Source organism: Dicentrarchus labrax, unplaced genomic scaffold, assembly GCF_905237075.1.
Source record: "Dicentrarchus labrax unplaced genomic scaffold, dlabrax2021, whole genome shotgun sequence".
Classification (NCBI taxonomy): Eukaryota; Metazoa; Chordata; class Actinopteri; family Moronidae; genus Dicentrarchus; species Dicentrarchus labrax.
Window position 1 is genome coordinate 5,410,136 of NW_026136701.1, and position 12,529 is coordinate 5,422,664.

Genomic DNA, 12,529 nt, shown 5'->3' on the forward strand with positions numbered 1-12,529 from the left:
ATTGAGATTAATTTTCAGCCTCGAAACTAATTAGTTAACAGACTGTGACTGAGAGACAAATTGCCATTGAGACCCCAATTGGATTTGCCTACCTGATCTGGTAAATAGTGCTACATGATCAGATGGGACGAGGAAATCTCTTATGTACAGCAGCCTTTAATATAACACGGCACCATTAAAAACACCTATCTACTAAGTTGGACCAGGCTGTGTCTTTTCTGCTCTCTCAGTATTGGTTTGATGTCACTTTATTCAGTGTATCATGTGATGTCCACTTTATTTTTAGATTTTAATGGTTCAGTGGGTGATTTACAGCACACTGCAGCTATTTATAATTTTGTACTATTTTAGGCTAATTTCTGTGTTTACAGTCTCACTCCAATATATTTTATGATTCTTCTTCCTTTCCCCTCTTCTTTCTACCTCTTCGGTACCACTTACAATTAATGGCTTTATTAATGGTTAATAAGTAATTCACTAATGCTTTATTGTTCAGTTCTAAGCAATTTGGGTCGCTAGGTAAGAACATGCTTTTGGCTCGTATTCATTCTCCTCTTAAAGGGTACTCCAGTTATTTGCTGCTGCATTTCAACAAAGTTAGGAATCTTCAAACTAGAAGCAGCACAGATCAAGATATTAGAGTTTTAGTCCCAAGCACCAACAACGTTCCTACATTTCCCATAATGCTCAAACTCAACGTTATTAATTTCCCCTGCTTGGTAAATGCCAAAATCTTTCAAACTCTATGTGCCAGTTTGTTAAATAGGTTAGTTAAAAAAAACAAACTGAGATAACCCTTTATCAATGAATTCCAATGAAACGTTACCGTATGACTTCATTGCAATGTTTTTTAATGAGAACCCAATACGTTTTTGCATCTTCTAATAACCCAACAGTTTATCTTATTAACTGTTGATATATATTAATAATTATTTATTAATCATTAAGAATCAATATCAATAACAACTTATCACGCCTTTTTTGGGGTGACTTCAAGCGGTACCTCTTTTCCCAACTCATTTCCATCTTGTTCTTAAAACCTTCTTCTTACCATGTGTTAACTCCCAAACCTCCATAAACTCTGGCGTGATGTCATGTTTCAGCTTACCTTGTCCTCTAAGGTTGGGTTTGGTGTAGACTCTGTCTTCGTAGATTGGGTCGATGTGGTGTTCAGGAGACTGCAGAGGTCGGAGCTCAGAGCCCAGGTGACTGTGCTGGCTGCTGTAGGAACCTCTGGAGCCTGGAAAACAGGGAATATGGAGGTTACATATACTGACAGATGGATAGGTAGGTGGATGAGTGAATGAATAGTTGGATGGTTAACTAGAATTCCTGGGGATGTCAATAAGTGAGAGAAAAATTATGATAATGATGGTAAAGTACAGTGCACACAGCCAAATAGGTTAATATCTGGGCCTACACCGGAAGCTGTTTTAAATACTCTAGATTGCTTCATTTTTGTGTTAAATTGTCTTCTATTGTTATTTATACTCCATATACATATATTCATCTATTAATAACATAACATAATATTTTAGCTATGTACCTAAAATAATCAAATATGAAAGCATTCAAAAGAGAAAAAGAGCAGAGCACGGAATAATCTGTTCATATTTGAATACACCCGTACTAGCTGCTCCATTAGCTATGTATGTTCCACACTGTCTCCGACACCCAATAACCAACCAGTGCTCCTAAACTGGAACGCTATCAGGAGAAAGCACCATGTGGGTACAATATAAACTGAAATAATAAATGTGGTGGAGCTAGATTTGACGCAGGGCCACAACATGTGTAATAATGCAGGACCCAGTTGATATTGTACTTAAGTGGTGCAAATTAGAAAGTAATCAAATTATAAATATTATAGTTTGAATTGTTCACCTCTAAATTACAGTAACACAGATGCATTATAGCCCACACTCTGCACTTTAAACGAGTTTTTAGGGTCCTTAGTGGAGACAATGAATCTCATTCATGAATTGTTAATGAATACATTTGCAGTCTAAAACATTTAAGCCAAAACCTCAAACCTATTTAATAAAATATTTCCTAATATGTGTTTTCTTCCCAGTCCTTGTTCTGAATACCAATTACACATGAATGAAAGTGGGTTTGAAAGTGGGTTTGTGTGACCTTAGCTATCATGAACAAACATAATAGAACTGCCTCGGAAATATTGGGCCCTGAAGAAACCCCATAATTCATAATCTTGCAGACTAAATGGTCATAAAAATAATTTAAAATATGAATTTAAATTAAACAGAAAGTGAGGTTGTACTAAGTGCTGTTTAAAAAGAATCCAGAAATTGCACAAGTAATAAGAATAAGTAATAATGTTACTGTATGGCAGATGCATGTCAGTTTGGTTCTAGTGTAAGAACCAAAAGACAAAAAGCTACAACTTATTTACTAACAAATTGGTGAAATTTAAACCCAATGGCTAGAGATGACTAAGTATATTTAAAATAAATGTTAAATGGACAATCGATGAAACACAATTCACACATCCATGCATAAAAAAGTAATCATAAATTTGTCTTGACCTCTACCCGCCAGGCTACCAGGCCTTTGCAGGGTTGCGTTGGCATACAGCTCGTGGGAAATCTTGTAGCTGTCTGGTCCGATGTGATGCAGCATACGCTTGGTGGGCGACAGGGTGGCGTAGCTGCCCACCACCGAGCTCAGCTGGTGGATGGGCGACGAGGTGTGGTTTCCCCCTGGGGAGGCTACCATGGCGATAGGGGAGGAGGAGCCAGCACCCGATGCAACCATGTTGATGGGCGATGATGTGCTGCAGGAAGAGGAAATGGAACAGTTTGGTTTGTCTTGATTAAAACTATATGACCAACCCAAGAATCTATGTTTTTTATGGCTGCACTATTCCATCAAATACATGTATTACAGATTGATTGATTGATTTATTGATTGATTGGGTTATAGTCTTGTGCATAATGTTTGCACACATTCGCCCTAAATTCAGCCTGACATAGAATATAGTATAGAATATAGACGTAGACATAGTTTGGTATCTTTGGAAATTTTGGGATTTCCACAAAAAATTTAAATAAAGCTCTGTGGGTTTGAATAACATTTGGCTACACAGCATGAGCTTGTGATGACTGGCCCACCAGCAATCTGCTACTTTATTAGGGGTGCAACACTGTATGTCTTTTTCAATATGCAGTCAAATTTGTGCCTCAGGAGCTTCATCAAAGACCATTACGGTAGTGCCTTTAATCGTCTTTTGGCAGATCAGTTGCAGAAAAAGACTATCTTTGAAACATTTCCAAATCATCACCCAAAAATGTGTGAGCCCAGCGCATTCAGCCAAAATCCAAGCTATTAGAAGAGTGGTATAGGGACAGAGATTTATACAGAGACCAGCTATAGGTTGTACTTCATTTACATAGTACTCAAACATTTGCAGTACATCTGTTGTACTGCTTGTTGCAGTGCTACTTGAGTTGGTTTAAGCATTCCTTTCATGCTGAGGCATGATGTAAAACTATACCTAAGCATTGGCACTGGACTTTGACATGCAGGGAGATTTTTGCTGTGAAACAGACTACCAGTGTTTTTCAGAAGCCAGAACTCTCAGCACAAGGTGAAGTAACTGTTGAGTCATTGCTATTGATCAACAACCGCATCGACCCTGTGCAGATGTATTCTTTTGTGCTCTGGGAGCAGTAAAATTCTTACATAATGTGCTCCTTATTAAAGACTGAAGTTGAACCCACCTGTAGGACTTGGCGAGTCGGCTGGGTGACTGTTTGGGCGAGGACACCCTCTGTAGCGTGGCGTAGCTGGGCATGTCAGAGGACGCTGATCCCAGGCGCTGGAGCTTGGTAGGGGATCCTACCGCCTGCAGAGGGGAGCTCACCCGCTGCAATAGAAGAGTTGGACTCCATTAAAGGGGAATGTCACTCACTTTAAATATTCATCTACTCCTCTTATTCATATCATTATTTTCAGAGAAATGAACAACTCCCCCCGGAGCTGGAAAGCCAGAGAGCAGTGACTCTAATCTGTGATAACATCCTGATGAAGAGCTTGGAGTTATCAGACCAAACATGAAGGGATGACTGTGAACTTTTATAACCAAATGAACTTGTGACTGCGAGCAATAGGCCGCCAAATGAAGTTCCCTCAGAATTCTAAACATGCATTTTCAATTTGTTCCAACTGGGGAAATAAGTTGAGGAAATATTTGCGAGGTCTTGCAGTTACAGAGCTAAAGATATAATTTTAAACACTCCATTAACTTAGATGAGCGTGGTCAAGACATGCTGAAGTGAGGATGCTGCCAATTTCTGATACGGCGGAACAGTGCCGGTAAATCTGTTTAAATGAATTCAAAGACATATTCAATTCAACACAGCGTTCTTAAAATCTTAAACTCTGAGCCCAGAATTCATCGCAGTGCAGCAAAATGAGCAATAAAAGAGAAAATCACCTAAGAGGCCGGAATTTAATACAAATTTGCTGAATTGACCCTACCAGAGAAACTGCCTGTTCTAATAATAATAACAGTAATAATATCTAATTAACCCATTGTACTAATTGCAAGAAATCGCAACAACGACAGCAGTAATTTAGGTTAGATGAAGAGTCAGCACAGTTTGGCTACCACAGCAGTACACACTGAGGTAGCCTGTGTATAAAGCACTCAATATCGGCCACAAATTGAAATAATACTTTGGAGGTGAAGTAGTTCACCCAAAAGAGTGGTGTAACCCTCAGCAAGCCAAGACTAACATGTGAGAGTTTACTCTGTTTGGTCAGTATACAATATTCTTGCAGGATTTGTTTAATGGTTCACAGATTTTAACACCTGTCACCAAAGCGCACCAAATATTTTTGAAAATCTTAGCAGGATGTGTCAAATAGTGACAGCTAATTTAACAGAGATTTGGTGGACCGTTCTGCTAAATCTGCTGGTTAATGGCTGATTAATGGGATTCCTCCATTGATGATTTTTTTGCGTTAGCCCTAACTGCCATGTTGCATTTGTGTGTGGATAGGAAATTCTTCAGTCTGGGACATGACTTTCCTTTTAAGCCAGGGACATCTCCAAAACAAAATGGTTTCCAGATACTGCACTGTATCTGCATACTGCACGCATGGTGCCTTTGTAGTTTGGTTATTTGCAGAGGATCACAGGTGGCAATTAAATTCACCTCATTTTAAAGGCTGTGATCCCACCGGGAAGTGGCACAGTGAAGTTCAGCCCTGTGTCTGCCTTGGTGATGGAGGGACTACTTTACTTCACTACTGCTAGCTAGCTAGCTTTCTAACTGATGGTTAGGAAGCTTGTTAGCTCACTCTCTTACTTACAAAAAGTTCACACAGCTTATTCAGGAGATGTATTTGCACCATCGCCTCCTGTCTAATAACTTTCTAAAAACCATTAACTACCGAAATTGAGCGCAAAGGATTTAGACTACTGCACCCTCACAAGCAAATCCACACAAAAAAGACTTCTTCCTCTACTTTAGCTCTGAATTTCAGCTGGAAGTAGCACTTTTAGCCATTCATTGGTGAACCGTCATACTGAGCGCACAGATGAACAGCGGAGAAGTGGTTTATTATGTGGAGAGACGTTTTCAATAGATGTTTTGATGCTTATTCTGCCAAGGTTCGCCATTGGACTCCATTGTACTTGTTGTGAATCCAAGATATACATAGCTGCCAACCTCTGCAAAGGAGGAGAGTGCAAACTTTACAGAGCCAACTTTCAAGCCCACAGGGGTCAGTATTTGTTACTCAGGAGATAGATTTTCAGTAAAACATTCCCATGATGTAAAAGGAATAATACGATCAATACAACAGGCACTTAGTAACTGTAAAACTCTTTGGTTCCAAGGGGTTATAGCAGTGTCAAGGCTTCCACCAATAATGTGCCACTGAGAGGAGCAGAGAAAGTATCCGTCAGACGACAAGTGAAGCATCGCAGTAATCTCTTCAGGGATTTCTACCTGTGCAGGCAAAGTGGCACAGGAGTAATACATGGGTGGTCCAGCAGGTGCAGGTCCTCCCTCAGTGGGCATGTGGAAGGCGCTGCCATGGGCCTGCTGGGCAAATGAGTCTCTCTGGGACTGGGAGGGAGAGTCTGATCCCACTAACTGGGCAGCTGCACGGCTGGATGTCACCTGGAGAGGGCAGAGCGAGAAGAAAGGTGAGACATGGAAAGGAAGATGGGGAGAGGATATAGGAAAGAGAAGGAGGAGAAACAGGAGAGTGGACAAAGGACGTACAAATAAATGGGGGTGGGGAGAGTGAAGAGATCAGGAGAACACAGAACGGGATGGGAGACGAGAAAAGAAGAAGAGTAGAAAGTAAGGAAGGATAAAGAAGCAGAGGGATGGAGAAAGAAATGAAGTAGGGAAGTGGACAGAATAAAAGGTGTATGTGTTTACCTGGTTGTAGATGTGAACAGCCCCTCCAACCTGCCCGCTGCGGCCCGTGACTGACTCCCCAAGTGCCAGCCCTTGGTTACTATGGTAACCAGCTGCTGCATAGGCATCCTGGTTGTTGAGCTGCAAAGCGCTTTGAGACAGAAGTCCTTGTCCTGGTGGAAAAAAAGAAGAGAAGAATTAGCAGAGTACTAAAGGGCAATGAGAAACATTAAGCCTCTGCTGTGAAGAAATATTTGTTGGCTAGACACAAGTGTTGGGTCTTTTATCTGAATTCAATCAATTCTGCCTTTTCTGTGAGAGAACAGGCTTTGGAGAAAGTAAAATGAGGTGTCGTGGTTTGAAACTAACTTTTTGATCCCTGTCAAAAGCCACCATAAGACTTGGTTTCACTTCTGTCATGCTGCTTTTATGTAACTGTTTCCAGACGACTTTTACTTCTGTAACAGTCCATCTTTGTGTAAAGATTTATTCTGTTCGTGGCCTTGAAGGCGTTTTGTAACCCAGTTTACGTCCCACATGTTATACAAGGTATTTCTTTTTCGTGGGAAAAGAGTGAATGTGAACACAACAAATATTTCAGTTTGCAGCAGACCTTGAAATGAAGAGACGGAGAGAGAAGAAAAGGGAACAGAAGCTGAAATAGAATAAATTCGAGACACCCATTTGCTTTTTACCCACTATGTTATTCCAGCCCCTTTCCACTCTTTTCCTCTCATGCTCTGTGACCCTTAAATCTCACTCTGTTGCTGACCTCCATTTAAAACACACTCCTTCTCTGTCTTCTCTATCACCTCCTTTGTCGTGCTCTCATACCTCTCTTTCTCTTCTGCATTCCTCTGTACAATCCAGCACAGGAGGAGCAGCGAGTGACATCCAAGTGTTTCTTTCACAAAACTCAATCATTCATGCATTGAAATAATTGAACAACTCTTTTTTTCTCTTAAGAGTGTAATTTGTGCCTTCATACATAATTAATAACTAAAGTGCAGTTTAGTTTAAAAAAACCCTTTCTTGCCGAGGGTTAAGACAATCAATGTCATACGTGTTTGTTACTGTAAATATGAAGCTACAGCCAGGAGTTGTTAAGCTTAGCTTAGCATAAAGGCTGGAAGTAGCTAAGAAAAAGCTAAGTTGGTGCTCTTCTAGAAATACACGCCGATCACACAGAGACGCACTGGTACAGGCGTGGGTGCTTCAAAAACACTTTGGCAAAGAGTGTCAGCTTGTGTGCCTGTTGAGCAAAGTGTGACATTGACGGGCGGTGCGACTCCGTGGCTTGTGCTGAAAAGTTGAACATATTTTTAACTTTCATGCACAGCTAAAATACCAGAAAAAGACAACGAGCGGCGCAAAAGAGAAGCGCACACTCTGTTGTGATCCATTCCCGCTCTATATGAAACCAATGGTTTTGCAGGCGACATGTGTCTAGCAATTTGCCCCTGCGTGATTGCCCCTTAAAGGTCACTGGTTAACATGTTGTGTCTTATTTGTGGAATTGTTACAGTTAGTTATGTGCTGGAACTATGTTGTTGACAAGTTGCCACTTGTAGTGTTTTATTTTTTGAATTATTTCCCAAAATGTCAAACTGCTCCTTTAAACCACCCGTGTATCTTTGAGGAACTTTAATGGTGTAGTTCTCTTTCTATGAGCATAGCTGCTGTAGTCACACCAGGATTTTTGACAGTGAAATTTCTGATTGAATTAGTCAATTACCTTGACACAGCAGAGTGATCAGCTTTCATAGCCAGAGACTTCACATTAGAGATAGTGCTGACCTTTGAGAGAACCAGAGAGTTAAAACTAGAGGCAGCTAACATATTAACTGTGTCTAAAATAAGATTTGATTTAACCCTGCTCTGACAGAACATAATCTACTACATAAAAGAGTAGGGTTTTTCCAGGAACGTTGTAGTTCACAGTTGGCATCATAAAGTCAGCAGGGGCCCCTCAATTAACTGTTAGCTTACTGATTGTCTGATAGAGACCCAGAACCTTGTAGTTACCAAGCTACCACCTATTTGAAAAGAACATGTGAATAAATGCTAATCTCATCCTTCAACATACCTTTAACTAAACAGAGATATAAAGCAGGAGTTCATCTCACTTTGGGTTTGTAAGAAATATAAATACAAAGCCAGCCAACTACTCCTTTAGAGATATACTGTATACATTTATCATGTTTTTCTCATTTTGTGAAGCATTACCAATGACTGAGCTTAGACCCTGGCTCATTACACATCTTCTACACTTTGTAATGTCATCTGTCAACTGCAGTAAAAATTCAAATGAGAGAATCACTCATACACCGCTGTGTAACACCTTCCAGTGGAGCAGTTTTTTATTACCACAACTCTTACTCTTCCACTTCCACATTCAGGCTTCCATCCAAAATCTACCAAAGATCAGTCGGCCAGACTCCAGCTGGCCGATCTTACAGTGAGCTACTGTTGAGCTAGCAGCTGGTCAGCCATCAAATCAGTCAGTTAGTGAATGGTATCTTTCCAGTTTATGAATCGGTAACATCAAATGAACTCTTTTCTAATCAGATGTCTTGGATGTCTCAGAGTCAACTTGTGAAAGTGTGTGTAACTCTCATGAAACTCTGCAAATGTTACTACCGTAAAACTTCTAATAATAGCCCGGGCGTTTATTTGCTTAAATCACTGAACCCCCCCTGCCTTTATTTGGGAGGGGCGTTTATTTGGGACAGGCGTTTAATTCCTTTAGCACAAAACTAAACTAAACTGACTGCAGCTTCTCTTGAGATTTGTTTAGCAAATTTGACAACTAACATGATTATTCTGATTGCTTCAGAGGTTTTTTTCCTTCTCTCTTGTTTACCATGTTACCAGTAATTCAGAATGAATTAATGTTACACTTTGTTGTTGATCGTTTTTCGTAAAATATAGTGAAAGATTGAATTTTGGAGAATCTATAACTGATCTAATGATGTGCAGCATGTACATATTGACAGAAGTTTAAACATTTATATTTGTGTAGGAGATTGAATCGACTTAAAACCCGCTTAAGCGGGCAACCCGTGGGTTTTAAGAGGTTTTATACATTGAGATAATTTCTATAAAATCGAGACCAGGCCTCTATTGGAGACCTGCGTTTATTAGTCAAAATGTGTAGCCACACCAGGCTTTTAAAAGAGACCTGTGTCTATTAGGGACCCTGCTTTTATTGGAAGTTTTAAGGTATCTCACTTTGTGGTAACAAAACTATGACACACACATACATACTCACATACTGCCAAAGCATAGTGTGATAATATGCTTCATTGCTAATGTTACAAACAGCCTCATACATGTTTCTGAGGCATTTGCAGTCATTTGTACATGGATCGTTACATTTGGAGTGCAAACATGCAAACACGCATGGACTGTGACACAAAACACAGACAGGCTACGTGTAAACGACAGCACGCGGGCTTGAAACATAATGTCAGCAGCATTTATAGAACGTTTTGTAGACTGTAAACATGTGGATTTGCCTGGATGGCCCATAAAGTTTGAAGTGAACTTAATTGAATCATTTGAGGAGGAGGACAGGAGGGCAGGAGCTGCTTGTGCAAGAGCCAAAACTCTCCCGTGCCTCTTGTTAAAATCCTAATAAATATTTTGATGCACTCTTGATTAATTTGCTTTTGGTGATGATAGCAATGATGTGCCTCATCAACAAATTTAATCACAGAAATAAAAACTAATTTTTACCCAAAATGTTACTTAAAAAATCATTTCCCCCTGTAGCATTTTGCTACAGTGTACTCCAGCTACAGTACTTTTACAACTGCTGCACTGGAAAATAACTTCTGCTTTATATCAGCTGTGTATAAGTAGACCTATAAATTCCTAGCACTCAGTATTTGCAGGAGCTGTTGAGCTGTCCTCCATCAACAGTGACCGTCCCTTTAATCTCCCACTGACGCCACTTTTCTGCCAGCAGTCTTTGAATCAAAGCACATGAGACAAGAAGAAATGCTGCTTGTTTGTGATTATTCAACAAAAGAGAATGAAGAATCACAGCGTGCCCGCGGTCAACATCAACTGCACGGGACGGATAAAGTCAGCAGCTAACGGCAAATGGAGTCGCTCTGGATAAGCGTGTTGGAAAATCAGGCTTGAGCAAAGTGAAAAGTCACTTAAAAGTACAGCGAATGGCTCCTGTAGGCAGTGTAGCTGCCGATTGTGCATTATTTAAAATGTGATATTAAGCTAAGGGTGCTGGGTGAGTTTACTAGGTCAAGGCCTCCGTGTCCATCTTGGCGCACTCAGATGCACACACAGGCAGGCAAGAACACATAATGCAGACCCAGATGTGTGCGTACAAAGCTGGGGGATGTTTTCCAGAGTTTTTGTTTGCCACTTTAGGTGTGTTTCATATGGGTAGCGGAGCCTTTATGGAAGCGAAGGGCCTCATAAATACATTATCACTCAGATGGCAAACACTGAAGGCTCCACTGAATCCATCTGAGGCGAGGGAGTGAGGGAAGGAGTGTGTGTGTGTGTGTAGGTATGGGTGTATTAGTGTATTAGGAAAAGTAATAGGGTGCCATAAGAAGGTCTCTGCCTGTGCATTTTAATATCTTTCCAGAGTTAACTGCACACACAAACACACACACACACACACACACACACACACACACACACACACACACACACACACACACATGTCTCAGTTGTTCCTGCTCTGTGACTGCAGGCATGCACACACACCACATCTGCATACACCTGCATGCGTGTAGTCGTGGACGATCTGACCCTGATAAACCTTCTCTGGCTCACTAATCTCTTCTTCTGTCACACACACACACACACACACACACACACACACACAAGTTGAGTGGCTTTTCTTCCGCATCATGACCAGCGCTCTCTATTGACACATTTTAATATTTCATGAGTGTATTTTTAGATATCCATTGGAGGCATGCGCAGGCTGCTACACTCACACACATGCACAATCCCCAAATAGCTGCAAACACATTCACATACACTCAGATTAACATGCACAGTGATGATCATCGCCAGGATGAAGACACGAATCTGCTCAGCAGCTTGAGTGAAGGTGCAGATTTTGCAGCTGTGCGCGTGTGTCTTGCAGGTGTGTGCCTACATATCTTTTTAATGTATGTGCATAATTATGTGTATGATGCTTCTTCTCAGGCTTGTATGCGTTTGGCTGTGTGTCCATTTGCTTGTGTGTGTGAAACGGAAATATTTTAACCAACTGCTCCTTTTTGTTTAGATTTGTTTAACCACAATGAAAGAAAACCAACAATGTACCATTCGCTGGCATATCTTTGCAGATTTACAGCTCAAAGTTCTCAGTCGTTTCTGAAACAATGGGTGCTTGATTTCAGACACAAGTGGACAAAGACAAACCTTCCGCTGACATTCCCTGGAAAATGTTATCAGCTGTAGCTAGCTAGCTAATTAAGCTAACGTTAGCGCCATGAGTTGGACAAAAATCCTGTCTGTGGTTGTCTTCATCACTGTTTTCAAGTGCTTCATTTTAAAATGAGAATCCTGTGAAAGGTTTCTAAACAGGCACTTGATGGCTGCATACATGATATTGTGCTAACGATGAACCATGGCCCAAGCTAAAAGGCGCGTAGCAACAGTAGAGGACAGAAAAAGAAACATCAGTGTTCTTGTATTGGAGTGTCGGATTAGCATCTTAAATATGATGGGAAAAAATGTCACATCAGATTATTTCTTTTGAACATAACCCTGTTGGAAATGATATCGCTGACGTTTGATGTTACAAGAGAAAGCTTTTAGGATGAGGGCTACCTGAAGTGTGTTTGGCAAATGGAACGCTATCTTGGGTAACATTGGGGTTGCTGGAGGGTAAACTTCCCCAAACACAATAAAGAGTGCAGTGGAGATAGCGTGGGACAGAACATGATGAATGTCTATGTAAGCATATAATATTATAATTGTTATTTGTGGTTTAATTTAAATTTTACAGACATTTGTCGGGACTCACACATCCAGCTTGCAACCAGGACACTCCCAGAGAAACCGGGACAGTCTGGTTGGACTTAACTTTTCTTACCAGAACCTGTTAACCCACAAACTAATGACCTCCTCTTGGCTTTGAC

General features: G+C 40.7%; 1 protein-coding gene across 3 annotated transcripts in view; it reads right to left on the reverse strand.

Annotated features, from left to right (window-relative positions):
* The window catches only part of ctnnd2b (catenin (cadherin-associated protein), delta 2b), a 164,932-nt gene that overhangs the window by 65,954 nt on the left and 86,449 nt on the right, over positions 1–12,529 (reverse strand). For all 3 annotated transcript variants that reach the window (XM_051396501.1, XM_051396510.1, XM_051396491.1), the window contains exons 6-10: positions 6,420–6,571; positions 5,979–6,152; positions 3,741–3,886; positions 2,547–2,794; positions 1,109–1,240 (exon numbers count right to left, since the gene is read on the reverse strand). In XM_051396501.1, the coding sequence (XP_051252461.1) occupies positions 1,109–1,240; positions 2,547–2,794; positions 3,741–3,886; positions 5,979–6,152; positions 6,420–6,571 (852 nt within the window). The remainder of the gene's footprint in view (positions 1–1,108; positions 1,241–2,546; positions 2,795–3,740; positions 3,887–5,978; positions 6,153–6,419; positions 6,572–12,529) is intronic.